Raw genomic sequence first — 14,164 nt, forward strand, 5'->3', positions numbered from 1 at the left:
AAGCAGTCGTTTTCAGGCTACGCATCTTTTACTACTAGATAACTTTCGCGTTTTATGGCACACTTACTTCCGTATATATATATCACACAAAGGTAAATTGTGTCGCAGAGACCATTCGAAAGTGTCGTACGTCATTAAAGTCACATGATACTACTAATAGACTTGAGTCATCGGTGGATCAGGGGGTCATCTTGTTATGCACAATAGGCAGCAGAGTCGCAGATTCATACCGTCAGGATATCTAGAACGGCCTATTTTCGAGTATTTTCGTGTTTTCGGGGGAAAGACACTTATTTAGTAACGGCAGTATGCAAGCAAGATACCGTAACACGATAAAACTTGCTAGCTATATGCTCAGCGTTATTATTTTTTGTCGCTTGTCGTATGCTCAGCGTCATGGATGTGTACCCGCGAAAAATGTAACTTGTGCCAGTATCTGTGTCTGTCAAATGTGTGATTCGCCTTATCCAATAAAAAGGCTTTGGGTCGACTGTGGATTTAAGAAGCTGACTTCTGTACCTGCAAAGATACCACAGGAAACGTGGAGCTTGGATCTATCAAATAATAGGATTGGGAAGCTCGATGCATCGGTGTTTTCACATCTGACGAATCTCACTCGACTCGATTTGAGCTACAATTTACTAGACTACAATGGAATGGACTCCCGGACATTCGAAGGTCTGGGAAATATGGATTACTTGATTCTTAAGTACAACAGAGCCATTAGTACGATTAAGAGTGAGTGGTTCCGCCCTATGTACAGTCTGTCGAGCATTGACCTACAACGGGCCAATGTGAAAACCATTTCTGAAGACGCGTTTAAATATAATATCAAACTACGATTTGTGCGTCTCATGGAGAACCTTATAAACAAGATTGAACCAGCACTGTTCCGAAATTTACCTTCCCTGGAGAAGGTATTGCTTCAAAGGAATCAGTTGAAATATCTACCTCCTGACATGTTCAACGGATCAGTGAACACTGACGAACTCAATGTGTATAACAATAAACTCACCACAATCTCTTCGACGACTGGTCTTCAAAATATGGAGAAACTGAAACGACTGTCAGTGTACCAGAATCCCTTAGACTGTGGTTGTGATCTGGTCTGGTTTCGCCAGTGGATTGGCACCAGTGGCGTCATCGTGAAACCTGAGAATACTACATGTGCATCGGGAGTAAATCTGATGAAGTTCAATCCTGAGGATTTGCAGTGTGAATTTCCTGTTGTCATGGTGACCGTTTCGCGGCTGCTGTTGGATTTTTGCTCTTATGTTTCTTAATCACACTCATTGTTACCAATAGATGGAGGATCAGGTCAGTGATTTTTTGCCTACTAACCGCCATAACATAACTGATTTACAACGTTATTCTATAAAATGCGGTGATTTTAGCGATATCAATACTTAAAATGTTCAAGTCTTAGAGTTTTCTTGATCCCACATCCTCAGATAAAGTTTTGACATTTAGGGCCTATGTGTTTTAGTCTTGTCAATGTAGTACGCTCTCGCAGTCTTTAAATATGAGCGTGTACTGTAGAAAACCCTTGTTCCCTTGTCATCAAAAATAATCGCACAGTGTCATCAATGCACTAACTAGGCTAACATTATGTCGTTAATTTTAATGGGGAATCAGTTTTCAAGTCGATGGTGGAAGTACAAATTTAGTGAATTCAGTTTATAATATTTGAGTGTAGATGTTTTGCACTTTCTACTTTGGCATAGTTTGATTGCTGCTCCTGTCAGCCGAGCGCTAGTGGTAGGTATTTCAACTTTTTAAGGATCGACCGGTGTTCGGTACATGTCCCACAATACCCCATATACAATACACACAATCCCGACACTGAAGCCATACAAAAGGACGACCTTTCACCTTTCACACCATATAATTCCTTTGTAGTTGCCATGGCAGATCCATTTCATGGATCTTTTGAAATATTTCAGGATTTGTTCTATCCCCAGACGGTAGGAAAAAAACGAATGTCTAGGGTGGTAAATGCACAGTTCATGCGTATAAAATTGTGATCATAGCAAGAACTTTGACCTAAATCTCCAATGGATATCTGTGAAAGGATAAGATCCGGCAAAATTATGTTTTAAAGGATAATATTTGTGTTGATATGTTTTTCGATGTAGCATATGCCTACACAGCATAGCGTGTGAAAAGTTGGTATTTTGAAAGTGTAGTTGAAGTGTGATAGTAGACGTTTAAAGAAATAAGAAAGCTGCTATTATTTAACTTCATATGAAGTCAATGCTAATACAGATCATATTCCCATTCTTCCCGGTTTTGAACCAACGTGTTCTGACTGAAGTCTGATTGATGATTTTTCAGGGAGTCTTCAAGACGTTAAGCGCTCGCCAGGACATATACATACATGTTTTTCTAACGCATCCTATTTTTGAAGCTCAAAGTGCAAGTGCAAGTGTCACCACATGTTGCGAGTGTCATTTGCGAGTGTCAGTTGCGAACTCCTGATCTTCTGAACTAACCATTCACATTACAAAACAGCATTGCCCAGATTACCACTTTAAAGCACCGCATGTTACGCAAATTATAATGTAGCGGCCTAGTCAAACAACAGAATATGCTTGAAACACACTGGACCAGTGTTTCATTTGAAATCGTGTGAAAAAATGAATTAAGCGAGTCCTCTTTCTACAAAACAGGGAGAATAGCCCGTATTGGATGTATCAAAGGTTGAAGTTGAATGCATTATTTCTCAATTTTGCAGTTGTTCTTCCACAGTCTATACGCTAATTTTGAATCAGCTTAACCCACGATGGGGCATTAATTCAGAACTTTTGTTACCTGTGCAGTTTGTAAAAGAACATTTCATAGACCTAAGAAGCATGTGTGTCTCCTGTCGAAAAGAGAAGAGATTTCTCTGAGTTATGCAAATCCTGGCATTGTGCGCATACGAGATCAAACTTTATCCGCCAAACCAGGACTTCCACTTGTCAAATCTGATTTGTTTTCATCGTGACGTTTGCAAATATTGATAATTTATTCTTTCTTCAACTTACTCCCGTGTTCGATTATTATCCATTTGAGTTGCACCAGATATACAGATACACATCCTAATTGTGCAAAATTTTGACATCGTTGTCACCTGTGTTTAGACAACGGCTGCTTGTTCGTTGGTAGCATAGTGAAATCTAATCGTGGTGTCGCGAGTGGGCACAGGAGACACAGAAAACGCTTACGTATTTGTATATGTGTCCGTCTATATGCATGGTGTATACTGTTTAACCGAACAACTCTTGGATAAGTCTAAATTTTCATATAGATAACCTTGGGTAAAGGAGAATGAAATGTGCATTAATACCAACTCCTTATTTAATGCTGCTTATAACAATAATTCGCTGTAGTGCTTATATTTGTGGAATGAAAAATGCCCTTGTGTGAATTGCACCACATTTCTATATGACCTCGAGCCTGCACGTCTGTGATGAAAATACAAACCCTAACAGCCCACACAAAACACTCTGATGAGTACATAATTTTGATCAATTCTGCCACTTGCAAGCATTATTTTGAAAACATAAAACCATCAGAGACCGCAGCAATGTTGCACGTATCCCTGCACATAGATCGTTAGAAAACCAAAGCTCAGACTACAAAGATTACTTCAACACCATGTATGAACGACTGACTACAAATGTTTGTAATACGAGGGACTCAAGCAATGCATGTGCATGTTTTTATGTATTTCCGGGATCACAGTCGGGTTATGTCGTCCAAAGATAATTAGAAATACCTTGCTTATCCTCTAAGAGAAGAAAAGCAGTCTCGAAAATGAATGTGCCTTGCACTATGTCATTTGCGTGAAGGACATACCTACGCGGTTTCGAACAAAGAGTTATCGTTAAAGAAAGAGCTTTACGACACACATCTTTCGTATTGGATTTTGTACTTGTCAAAGGTACTGCTCGGTAGGCGTAAAGGCAGACAGGGTCTTCGTACCATATACCATTGTTATCACCGGATTTGTCAGGACTGTAAAGTAAATTTATGCCGCCATTGTTGTCGCTGAATACCGCCGCAGTAACAACACGCATTGTAAATACTTTCATGATGACATCATAGCCTATTTTACTCGCAATGGGTTCTGCTATCGTTCTTTATTCAATTTTTTAAAAGCTTTATTTCTTAAAACTGAACTTTCGGACTATTTCGTTCTTCAAAATCAAATATATATTATCAAAAATGTAAATCAAAAATACTTTATTTCATTCTTCGTCTGCAGAATCATGTGCATTCCACGAGCTTTCTTTTAATGTCTAGCGGGCCGCATTGCTTGTGACTCTAGTATCTAAAAAAACTCGCATGCGTATATCGTTGTATCGTTTCAACTTGAGAGCCCGATCGTAACGAGTGTACTGTAAAATCTTTTAAACTACCCTCAGATCAGGCACACTTAACCTGTTTGCCCGAATTAGGTCAAACTTGCCGCACCCTGAGGTATATCTTATTTATCAACTGTGTACTACTCTCCAATGATTACAAAAGTCTTTTGTTGAAAACACCACTGAATGCTCAATCAAAACTGTTTTAAATCGATAACTCCTCACGTTTTTTACACATATTTATGCAGAATGCCTGACATATTTAATGATACCTGATACATGTAGATGTCAACTGGACTGCAGGACCGAAGTTCCGCAAAGCTCATATACACCTTAAAAATAAAACGGCGTAATACAATGTAACGGTAAACTGACGTCACATTCGGAACGGTGTCGCATTTTTCGTACATATATCTTCGGAGTTGAAATTGCGATGCAGTTCCCTTCCGTACAATATCGTCGTTGCTTTAGGATGTGGCTGTATGTTGATTTCTTTTCTGAGGCATCGAGGGTATGTATTTGTGGTGTTGATTGAGGGGGCGGTAAATGTGTTGGAAGAAGGAAAATGGCAAAATTGGCTCAGTGTATTGTTGGTTTATGGGAGTTCATACGAACAAGCAAGAATCTCGGATATATACAGGCCGGTTAATGGCCGATCTATGCGTAGCAATGTTTTAACTTACCCTGAAAACATACGATGAAAAAACCATGGTTTGTTTGTCATATCATTTTCAGTCGCGAATACACTCATCCATGATCAATCGGACCTGAAGTGTGAAAAAACATACTTTATGCCTGATTTTGCGTTATTATTTAACCTGATTCCTTATCAAGTTATCCAGACAATTGCACCGTACAATAAAACGTCTAGTTCCATCAAATAGCAGATTGGACTTATGTATTTTCCAGTATATTTCTTGTGTTTGAAATCTACAGTGTCAAGTGGACATCGCAATTCCTAGCTTTCAATGTGTCAACACAGCTTGTATGTGTGTAATGTCCAACATAATTGTTGTTACCTGAATTTTAGTCAGGGACTTGAATCCATATCAAAACAATAGCAGTCCTTGGTAATATCCAATATCATTGTTGTTAGCTAAATTTTAGACAGTGACTTGAATCCATGTCAAAACAATAGTAGTCCTCGGTAATATCCAATATCATTGTTGTTAGCTGAATTTTAGTCAGGGACTTAAAATTCATATCAAAACAATAATAGTCCTTCTTGTAAACGACGCACAGTGTTTGCAGAGTTGTTATTCCAACATACTTTACAGTTACAGCACACTCTACAATTAGAACAGAATGATCGTATTTTCCAGAACAAAATGATTAAAATGTAACCTCAACAATCTGATATGTTAGTTAATGCTAATATTTAGACGCCTCTGCAGTTAGAGTACCTCAGCTAGAGGCTTAAGGATTCAGCAGTGCATACGCGCCCGACACCTTGTGTGGGTGTCTTCTAATGTTATAAACTTTTCAGCGTGGCCTTCTATAAACATCACATCATCGGGGGGTGTGTATAAGGGGAAAAGGTCACAGTTGCCACCCGTACTATTCACAAAATTCTACGAAACTCATGGGGGAAAACCCGATGATGTCGTGCATGAAGGTAGTCAAAAGTTTCGCTTTCCTAGCTCACACACGATGACATCACATCTTTCAAATGTTAGTTTTGATGACTTTATTTCTGATCTTCAATTTTCTCATTCGAATAAAATAAAGAAGAGCATTTTAAATGAGATGCGTACACTAGTATTAACGAGGAATTACTTCTATTTATTGTAGTATATAAACGTTCAAACACTTTGAGGAATGATCCTATCACAAAGTTCCCTAGATTAGATAAAATTGATTATTACATACGCCCACTTGAGCCTTTTCTGTGATTTTGTCGCACGAAGTATCTTGCAACGTTCTGTCACAATGTATAGTACACGGTGCATTTCTTGCTTCGGTTTCCCTGGGTCTATTGTGAGTGTACATAGCATGTTGTAATTTACATCCGTTCCAGTCGTTAAAGGCTATCACAGAGACGAGTTTAGCAAGGATGCAAAGCTAAAACGAGATCTCTCATTCTGTAAAGACTCCCTAATCTTAACGTTGAGGCTGATCGATTCACTGCCTATGTCAACACAGAATTGAGACCATGAGAAGCACCCATGCACATCTACAGCGTTATGGTAAACGTCTACTAGCAAAAAAAGCAATCGTCCTTCGCATAATACAACTCATACAAACAGGAAATGTCTCTTAACAAAATGGCTGCTAAGCTCCAACAAAAGTCTGCATTGTGAAACAGATTGATCTGCATGTTCACTCTACCCCATGACATTACTCTCAAAAGTTTAAACGGCATCGGTGTACAAAAAATTAAACCTTCCTAGTCTTGTTCTCCACAAGTCAGCAGGATTTGTCTCACAGACATGTCGCCTCTCGGAAAATTAGGAAAATTTCGGAGTCACTGTGAGAGGAGGAGGAATTTTAAACCATAGCACGATGATGAGCCCTCGAAGGCAAGACACTTTCCTCCTCATTATAGTGGGTACCAAATTATGGAGAAAGGCTTGAATCATTCACTCACTAATTAATTTACTCACTAATCAATTAATTAATTAAACCACGAAACTGTTATTGTTATTTACAATACAATAACAGTTTCGTAGTTTAAATGCCCCATAATTTGAACGGATCTATTCGAACATTTCTAACATATTCTTGCCGTCGTCGGCAATTTTAATTCTAATTCCTAAAACCGTTAATATTTGATTTCGAGAAAACGCGATGGGCCGTCCGCCGAGCATTACTTGCCTTTCTCTACGGTTTCTAAATGTAGTAACTGCGGTTTCACGATTTTCCCATATTACCGCCCTCGAACGTTCACACTGATCAATTATATTCAAATTATTAATTGATATGCACCCACGCAAGCAAGGAAACTTTATGCAGTAAGCATTGATTTCAAATAAATCGAGGTGAAAGGTTGTTTCTTAGTTCAAAATGTCACGTGATCGTGAGGCCGAATCAATTATCATACACAAAAGAGCACAGGCCTGCGAAAAGTAAGTATTGCATTGTGCCTACGTCTGTATGAGCAGTCCTTTCCTTAAGAGGCAGAAGAGCGACCGTTCGCCGTTGCAGTGCACAATACCCTTCATGACAAAATGTCGGCAATCAAAAGTAATGCAGCCCTGGTATGCCTAATTGCCATTGGTTTTTACACGATGTACGTATACGCTGGAAGCTGTGTTCCGGCGACGAATGTGTCCTGTCCCAGTGTGTGTATCTGTGAGTACTGTGATCTGCCGTGGCCAATTAAAAGGCTGAGAGTCAGCTGCGACTCCAAGAAGTTGAACTCTGTACCCCAAGATATACCACTAGAAGCAGTATCTCTCAATCTTGCCAAGAATAATATCGGATTGCTGAGAAGACCCGGAGAGCTTTCATATTTGAAGCACTTGTATCGACTTGATCTGAGTTACAACCAGCTGGATAGCAACAATATTCATCCTAAAACGTTTGATGGCCTTGTAGAGTTGAATAACTTAATTCTCAAATTCAACAGAGCTCTTAAAACAATTCCTAACGAGTGGTTCCGTACTCTGAAAAATCTGTGGAAAGTAGATCTGGAAAGAGCTCACGTGGAAACAATTTCTGAAGACGCCTTCAGATTCAATACGAAGTTACGATTCATAGTGCTACGCGATAATCTGATCAAAAATATTGAACCAGGATTGTTTCGAAATTTACCATCGCTTGAAAAAGTGCTCCTGCAAACGAACCAGTTAAAGAATTTACCACCCGACATGTTGAATGGGTCAATTAAAGCCAACGAATTGAATGTCTATAGCAACAAGCTCAGCACAATCACACCTATGGCCGGTCTTCAAAATATGGAGAACTTAAAACGACTGTCGGTGTACCATAATCCCTTAGACTGCGGTTGCGATCTGGTGTGGTTTCGTCAGTGGATCGACACTAATGACGTCATCGTGAAAGCTCAGAATACTACATGTGCATCGGGATTAAATCTGATGAAGTTCAATCCTGATGATCTTCAGTGTGACTTTCCTGTCGTCATGGTAACCGTTTTAGTCTGTCTTTGTATCATTCTTCTCTGCGCAGTGATTGCACTCTTGGTCTCCAATAGATGGAGGATCAGGTATGTTGCGAAGAGCCAACAATGTTAAATACGTTAAGAATAACGATTTCAACCACACATGAAACTGGGAGTTATCAATCTAATGTCTATGGAAAAATTGTGCATTGATTGTAACGCTAATGTATTGCCAAGTATTCTGAAATTTCATCACTGTAACTTGATAGTGCAAAATTTATAACATCATGACATGACGTACAAAAGTGAAAAAATTACGATAATATCGTAAAAGAAACTTTCAGTTTTCGGTGTTCAATCGAACTTCGTACATGTCTATGTCCCAGTATAGCTGCAACAGTATTACAATGAGTGCTTTGGCCTGTCTGTCAAACGTGTTTTTCCTGATGAAAGGGTCAGCAATTAAGCGCTTTATTTCTCTGAAGTTGTAGTATTGGAAATACTTAGCTCTGCATTCTACTGCTATGGAGAATCATAAAGAAATTCATGGCGAAAGAGGCAATGCTCTTTGAGAGTGTTACACGATACATCACAAGATATTTTCCAAAAGCTTGTATCCATCTTGATGTTTTAGGCTCCAATGAAAATACTGCTCGCCAGAGCTGTCCAGAAACCACTGACAAATACCACTTTTCGTGACCTTCAAGTTTTGCTCTATTATCAAATGAGAAAAACAGGGTCGGAGCAACGCAGGGTTAGTGGGCGAGCTGTTTTAATCTGATTCAGCAAGATTAGCACACAAAGCGCAAATCGTAAACAGAGCGACTCTTAAATAGAGTCATGGAAGGAGGAACTATGTGTTTAATAATTACAGCAGGCTATTGCCGACTACGCAGAGAGATACTTTTTTCTATAGCCAATCTCTTCAGGGACCACTGTTTCTCCAAAATAAACAATAGGCTAATCACTGCGGCATTCGTCCAAGGTAAAGAAATAACTTAGACAGTACAGACAAAACGTAATTGTGATTTGGATAATAGTTCGTTAAATTTCGATGCTTTGTTTTGTCGACGACGCGTTAATTTGTATGCATTCATGTCCCAGAAAGGTATAGGTACTGCCGTTGATTGTATTCTGAATTATTAACATATGTAGAGATATGTTGCGATCAAATAGAGCTCATTTGTTGAAAGTGACTGTGTGTTTATATCGGTGTCGAAAAAATATTGGACTCTTTCCATGCATCAGTGTCTACTATCAATAGTGTCTACTATGAGAATATGTCGCGGTCTCGTATCTGTTTTACAGGAAGCAAAGCGTCCGAAGGATGCAAATGTGGGTCGTCTTTGACGAATATATGGGTGCGATTAAAAGTCTTACTGGAGGGAAGATAGCCTGAACTTCGCGCCTAAAACGTACTGAATATAAATGCGATTCGCCGTATTGCGTCTCCTGTCTGATCACTTGATGCCAGCGTGGGCGTCAACGCATATTGTGGATAGAGCCGCGGCGAGTTCGATTTTCTACGGGTTTATAGTGACGCTCAAAGAGTACACTAAAGACATCTAAATTCTCGAAAAATTTATCATGCTGCCACCAAGTAAGTAGCTTAGTGGTCCAAGACTCAATCGCTGTCTAGGGTTGTGCTTATTGGTGTTGGCCGCAGAGGTAGGGATCCGGTTTGGGTGGAAGGTATTCTCAATATTTCGGAATGGTGTGTGCAGTCCAAGTTTAAAACGCCTACATATAAATCCATTACCGGGTCTATTAAAACACTATTAAAGGGCTTCAACTGTAAGCCTTATGAAACCAAAACTCAAACTAGCCTTATTATTTGTACACTTCCTTATCGTCAGCAGTATCAACCTCACAGTGCGATTTAATTCTTCTCCTGTTTAATTCACAAACAGGTACAGGTTGTATCTTCTGAAACTCCTCTGCAAGGGATACATTCCTATTGGCCGTCAGGAGGACCCCGTAGGCGAATATAAGTACGACATTTTTATTTCTCACTCCAGCAAAGACGAAAATTGGGTTCTCAACGTCCTAAGACCAACCCTAGAAAACCCTCCCTACAACTACAAGCTGTGTCTAGACTTCCGAGATTTTATCGTAGGCAGCTGTATTTCAGAAAACATCATCGACGCCATCAACGAGAGTCGAAAGACTGCTTTCGTTGTCACCAACGAATTCATCGAAAGTGAATGGTGTTACTTTGAGCTGGAGATGGTTCGTCAGAAGATGTTTGAGGAGCACCGAGACATCGCCATATTGATTCTCAAAGAGGACGTGCCTGCAAACAGAATGCCTGGACTACTGCAGTATTTAATGAGGCGAGGCAATCACATTGAATGGAGTGACAACAGGCAGGGACAGAAACTCTTCTGGAAGAAGATGGAGAACTCTGTCAAGAATACAGCTATCAATATGGCCTAAAAGCCAATTAGTATTCGCAAAACATTACATAAAAATGAAATCCCCTTTCCTAGCCTGCAAACAGCGGTAGAACTATAATAATGGTTATAAAACTGCTATACAATATACAAAGATGCCGTGGTTTATATACCTCAATTATATAGGAAACATGCAATACGATGCCATAATATTGCCTTAAGTTCAGAAGCTTTGTCACAAGTGATACGGCATATTTTGCGGGGGTACCTTTACGAGCTCATAGAAAAAACCTTTTGATTGTTATGTTGACATAAAGAAAAATAGAACTGACATTATTTTATGCTCATTTCAATATAGCCTTAACGGGGAAGTTACAGGACCGTGGGCGCACAATAGGGGATTACCGGTGACGCAGCTATTTGCACACACTGGTCGGGAGTTTTTTAATCTTATAGCATCGCTTTGACCGCATGATAAATTTGAATAATCATGATCGGCACTTTCGTGACATACGTAATGCGTTTCTCCGACAAAACAGGAATAGTTTATTTTCTACTCAAGTTTAGTCGCTATATATTCACAGACATGGTATGCAAGATTCAATGACAATGAACGCCTGAAACATGGCAAAATTATGGGATTCTACAGTCAAACGCGGCACGTCCGATCAGTAGTGTAACTATTTTAGATTTGCATAGATTTATGATAATTCAGCTTTTATAGGGCAAATTTATGTCTAAAGAATACAGAAATTTGTTGGTTCACCGGCAAGACAGCGGTAAACATGTTCACATTAGACGTGTAACATACAAGGTATCATGCTGCATATCGAAAATCCGAGAATGAGTCAAATAATATGCTTTTACTTCTTATGTATGATGATTGCAGGATGCTGAAACTTAACTAACATATATCATTACTTTGTACTTGAAGTAATTTTGTGTTATGTAATTTCCCACGAGGACATCTGTATACTTACATATAGAAAAATCACTCAACTACGTCTGATTGTCTCTGCATTGTAATTGTTTGGGCTTGAAAAAAATGACCCCAGTAGGACTTGAACCCACTCTACCAACTGAGCTAATGGATGAGTTCAAGTTGGTGTGGACGTGCGCCGTCCTGTTGGCCTTTTCTCTTCCCCGAAATATGGAAATAGAAACGTGTTTGTAATATGACAGTTTCCCCAGTGTTGTGTAGCGTAGAAATGAATAATTTCATATCCTTAGTTGTGAAAGATTGTCAAATATACACGTTAGTAATTGGCTTATGTAAAAATTCTGAATAACCGTTATATTGGTGTTATATGATTGTATCTTTAATTGACATAACTAATTTCATCAACTTTGGTCAATTCGATTCAGCTGTCTAGTTTTATCAACTTTTGTGATTCAGAAGTTGATCCAGATTGTTATCTCTACAGTTCGTTAAATATGCAAATGAACAATGCCATTCTCGTGAAATTGCTGTATGATCTTAAAGCGTGTCGTATATATTTTTCTTTGATCAACTTCGACACCAACAAGATTCAAAAGTTATGATTATGTAATTCTGAGAATATCTAATATCTGAGCAATTTATCATGCAAAGAGGCACTTCCATGAGCACCGAAACTAGGCAGTTTTTACCATCACCAGGCGAAACCTATGTACACAATTTGATCCTTAACGAATGACTTCTGCTTTAGATATCGCTCTTGCACACAGATAGCAAAGACAAGCAGAAATTGGTACGACAATTGCTCATGTTTGCACTGGCATGTATAGCATCCTCGTCATTTTCTTTTGTGTTTTTACAATTTAGCTTCATGACCAGGATGACTTTCTAGATCTCATTGACTTCTATGGTGGCAAAATTTGCAGCATATGTTGGTAGCCTCATTATCACAAAACACATAGTATACCTAATCAATTACAGCCACATAAAGTTTTTAACGTGTTTAAAAATGTAACGTCAACTCATTAGCCGTTTTGTATGTTTGACATAGGAAGACAGACTGGAGAAACAAAAGAAAATATACTGCTTCGACATAAACTCATGTGTGTTTCTAAAAGGAGTAACAATGAATCCAATCTAACTTCCCCCGCATATTCAGCCGCCAATGATATGCAAACGCTGCAATTGATGCGCGCCAACGCTACTTGGAAAGTTTATGTCGTAAGCCTCTTATTCCAAACCGATCGAGGTAAAGCTTATTCCAAAGTCAGCTCAAGCGACTTAAAATGTCACATTATTGTGTGTAAATCCGTTATTTGGTTACATGGTGCTCTTTCTTACAGTCCGTACTACGCCCTTCAAGCCAAACTGTTGGCAAGTAGCCGCGTTTCACCAGCATCATCGTGACTATCAACATTCAGCGCAAACCTCTCTACTATGCGGAGATGCATCGGCGCCCCGCCGGGCTACGTTGCCCTGGCCCAAATATCTACGACCCCTTATAAACAGGAAGTGAGACTGAATCTGAGACTCTCAAATTTAAGAAGATACTAAATGCGACCTCATTTGCGATTATATCTGAGACTCTCATTCATTACAGTAAACAGTGAATGCGACTTGATCTGAGACTGTACCTGAGACTCTCAATTACCTTTCACATGACAAGTGCGCTTGGCGCTGAGACTAGAACAAGTAGCAATCGAAACATTATAGACCACGGTTTGTGGAAGGACCGTGCACAGGTCCTTGAAAAAAATGATCACGGAGTACGGCGTGTCGACATCGACGTATGCCTTACCTCAGCTTTCTTTCCCTTCATTTCTTATCTTCCTGTATATATGGAAAATAAAGGTCAATAAAACAAATACTCTTTATCAATCATGTATATTCTCGAACTACGCTGTTGCATGACGCACCGTCCTGGAGGACCGTGGTAGGAGAGAGTAAGGCCTATGATTACGGAAAGTAAGTCAGTTCTTACAATCGATTTAGCTGGTGTATTTATATAAAACATTGAGAATATTGATAAAAATGGCGAATAAAACCGATAAATGGGTACTAAGACATAAAACTTGCGAAAATAGAGAAAGACTGGACTAAACGTCAGATACGCACACGTCGTATCGGCCATTGTTGATGCCATACTGTTTATCGAACCGTCAACGTCACGCCCAGTCATGACGTACTTTTACCTTTGACCTTCATGAAGTTTCACATTCATTTGAAAATTTCGTATTACTTTTTGACTTCATGATGTCCAGCTTGCTTTGTAATTCGAAACATATTGAAACACTTGCTCATTTTGCTGTTGATTTCCATAACATTTCGAAGAATTCATACATCGACGAATTTGCAAATTTCGTGTCACGTCGAACAGCTGCAGTCGCGTCGACAGCTATCGAGCAATGAAAAGCCCGAATGTAAA

General features: G+C 39.3%; 1 protein-coding gene across 1 annotated transcript; it reads left to right on the forward strand.

Annotated features, from left to right (window-relative positions):
- Positions 1–207: 207 nt before the first annotated feature.
- Positions 208–11,314, forward strand: LOC139134443 (toll-like receptor 13). Its single transcript, XM_070701303.1, has 3 exons — positions 208–1,280; positions 7,466–8,514; positions 10,320–11,314. The coding sequence occupies exons 1-3, from the start codon at positions 309–311 to the stop codon at positions 10,843–10,845; spliced, it is 2,547 nt and encodes an 848-aa protein (XP_070557404.1). The 5' UTR covers positions 208–308; the 3' UTR covers positions 10,846–11,314.
- The last annotated feature ends 2,850 nt before the right edge of the window (positions 11,315–14,164 follow it).

Source organism: Ptychodera flava, chromosome 6 (genome assembly GCF_041260155.1).
Source record: "Ptychodera flava strain L36383 chromosome 6, AS_Pfla_20210202, whole genome shotgun sequence".
Classification (NCBI taxonomy): domain Eukaryota; kingdom Metazoa; phylum Hemichordata; class Enteropneusta; family Ptychoderidae; genus Ptychodera; species Ptychodera flava.

Excerpts from the sequence above, each read along its gene's own strand:
- LOC139134443 (XM_070701303.1), top strand. The coding sequence starts at position 309 with ATGCAAGCAAGATACCGTAACACGATAAAACTTGCTAGCTATATGCTC. Across the intron at positions 1,281-7,465 it reads ATTTTTGCTCTTATGTTTCT|GCAGAAGAGCGACCGTTCGC; the intron begins TAATCACACTCA and ends TTTCCTTAAGAG. Across the intron at positions 8,515-10,319 it reads TCCAATAGATGGAGGATCAG|GTACAGGTTGTATCTTCTGA; the intron begins GTATGTTGCGAA and ends ATTCACAAACAG.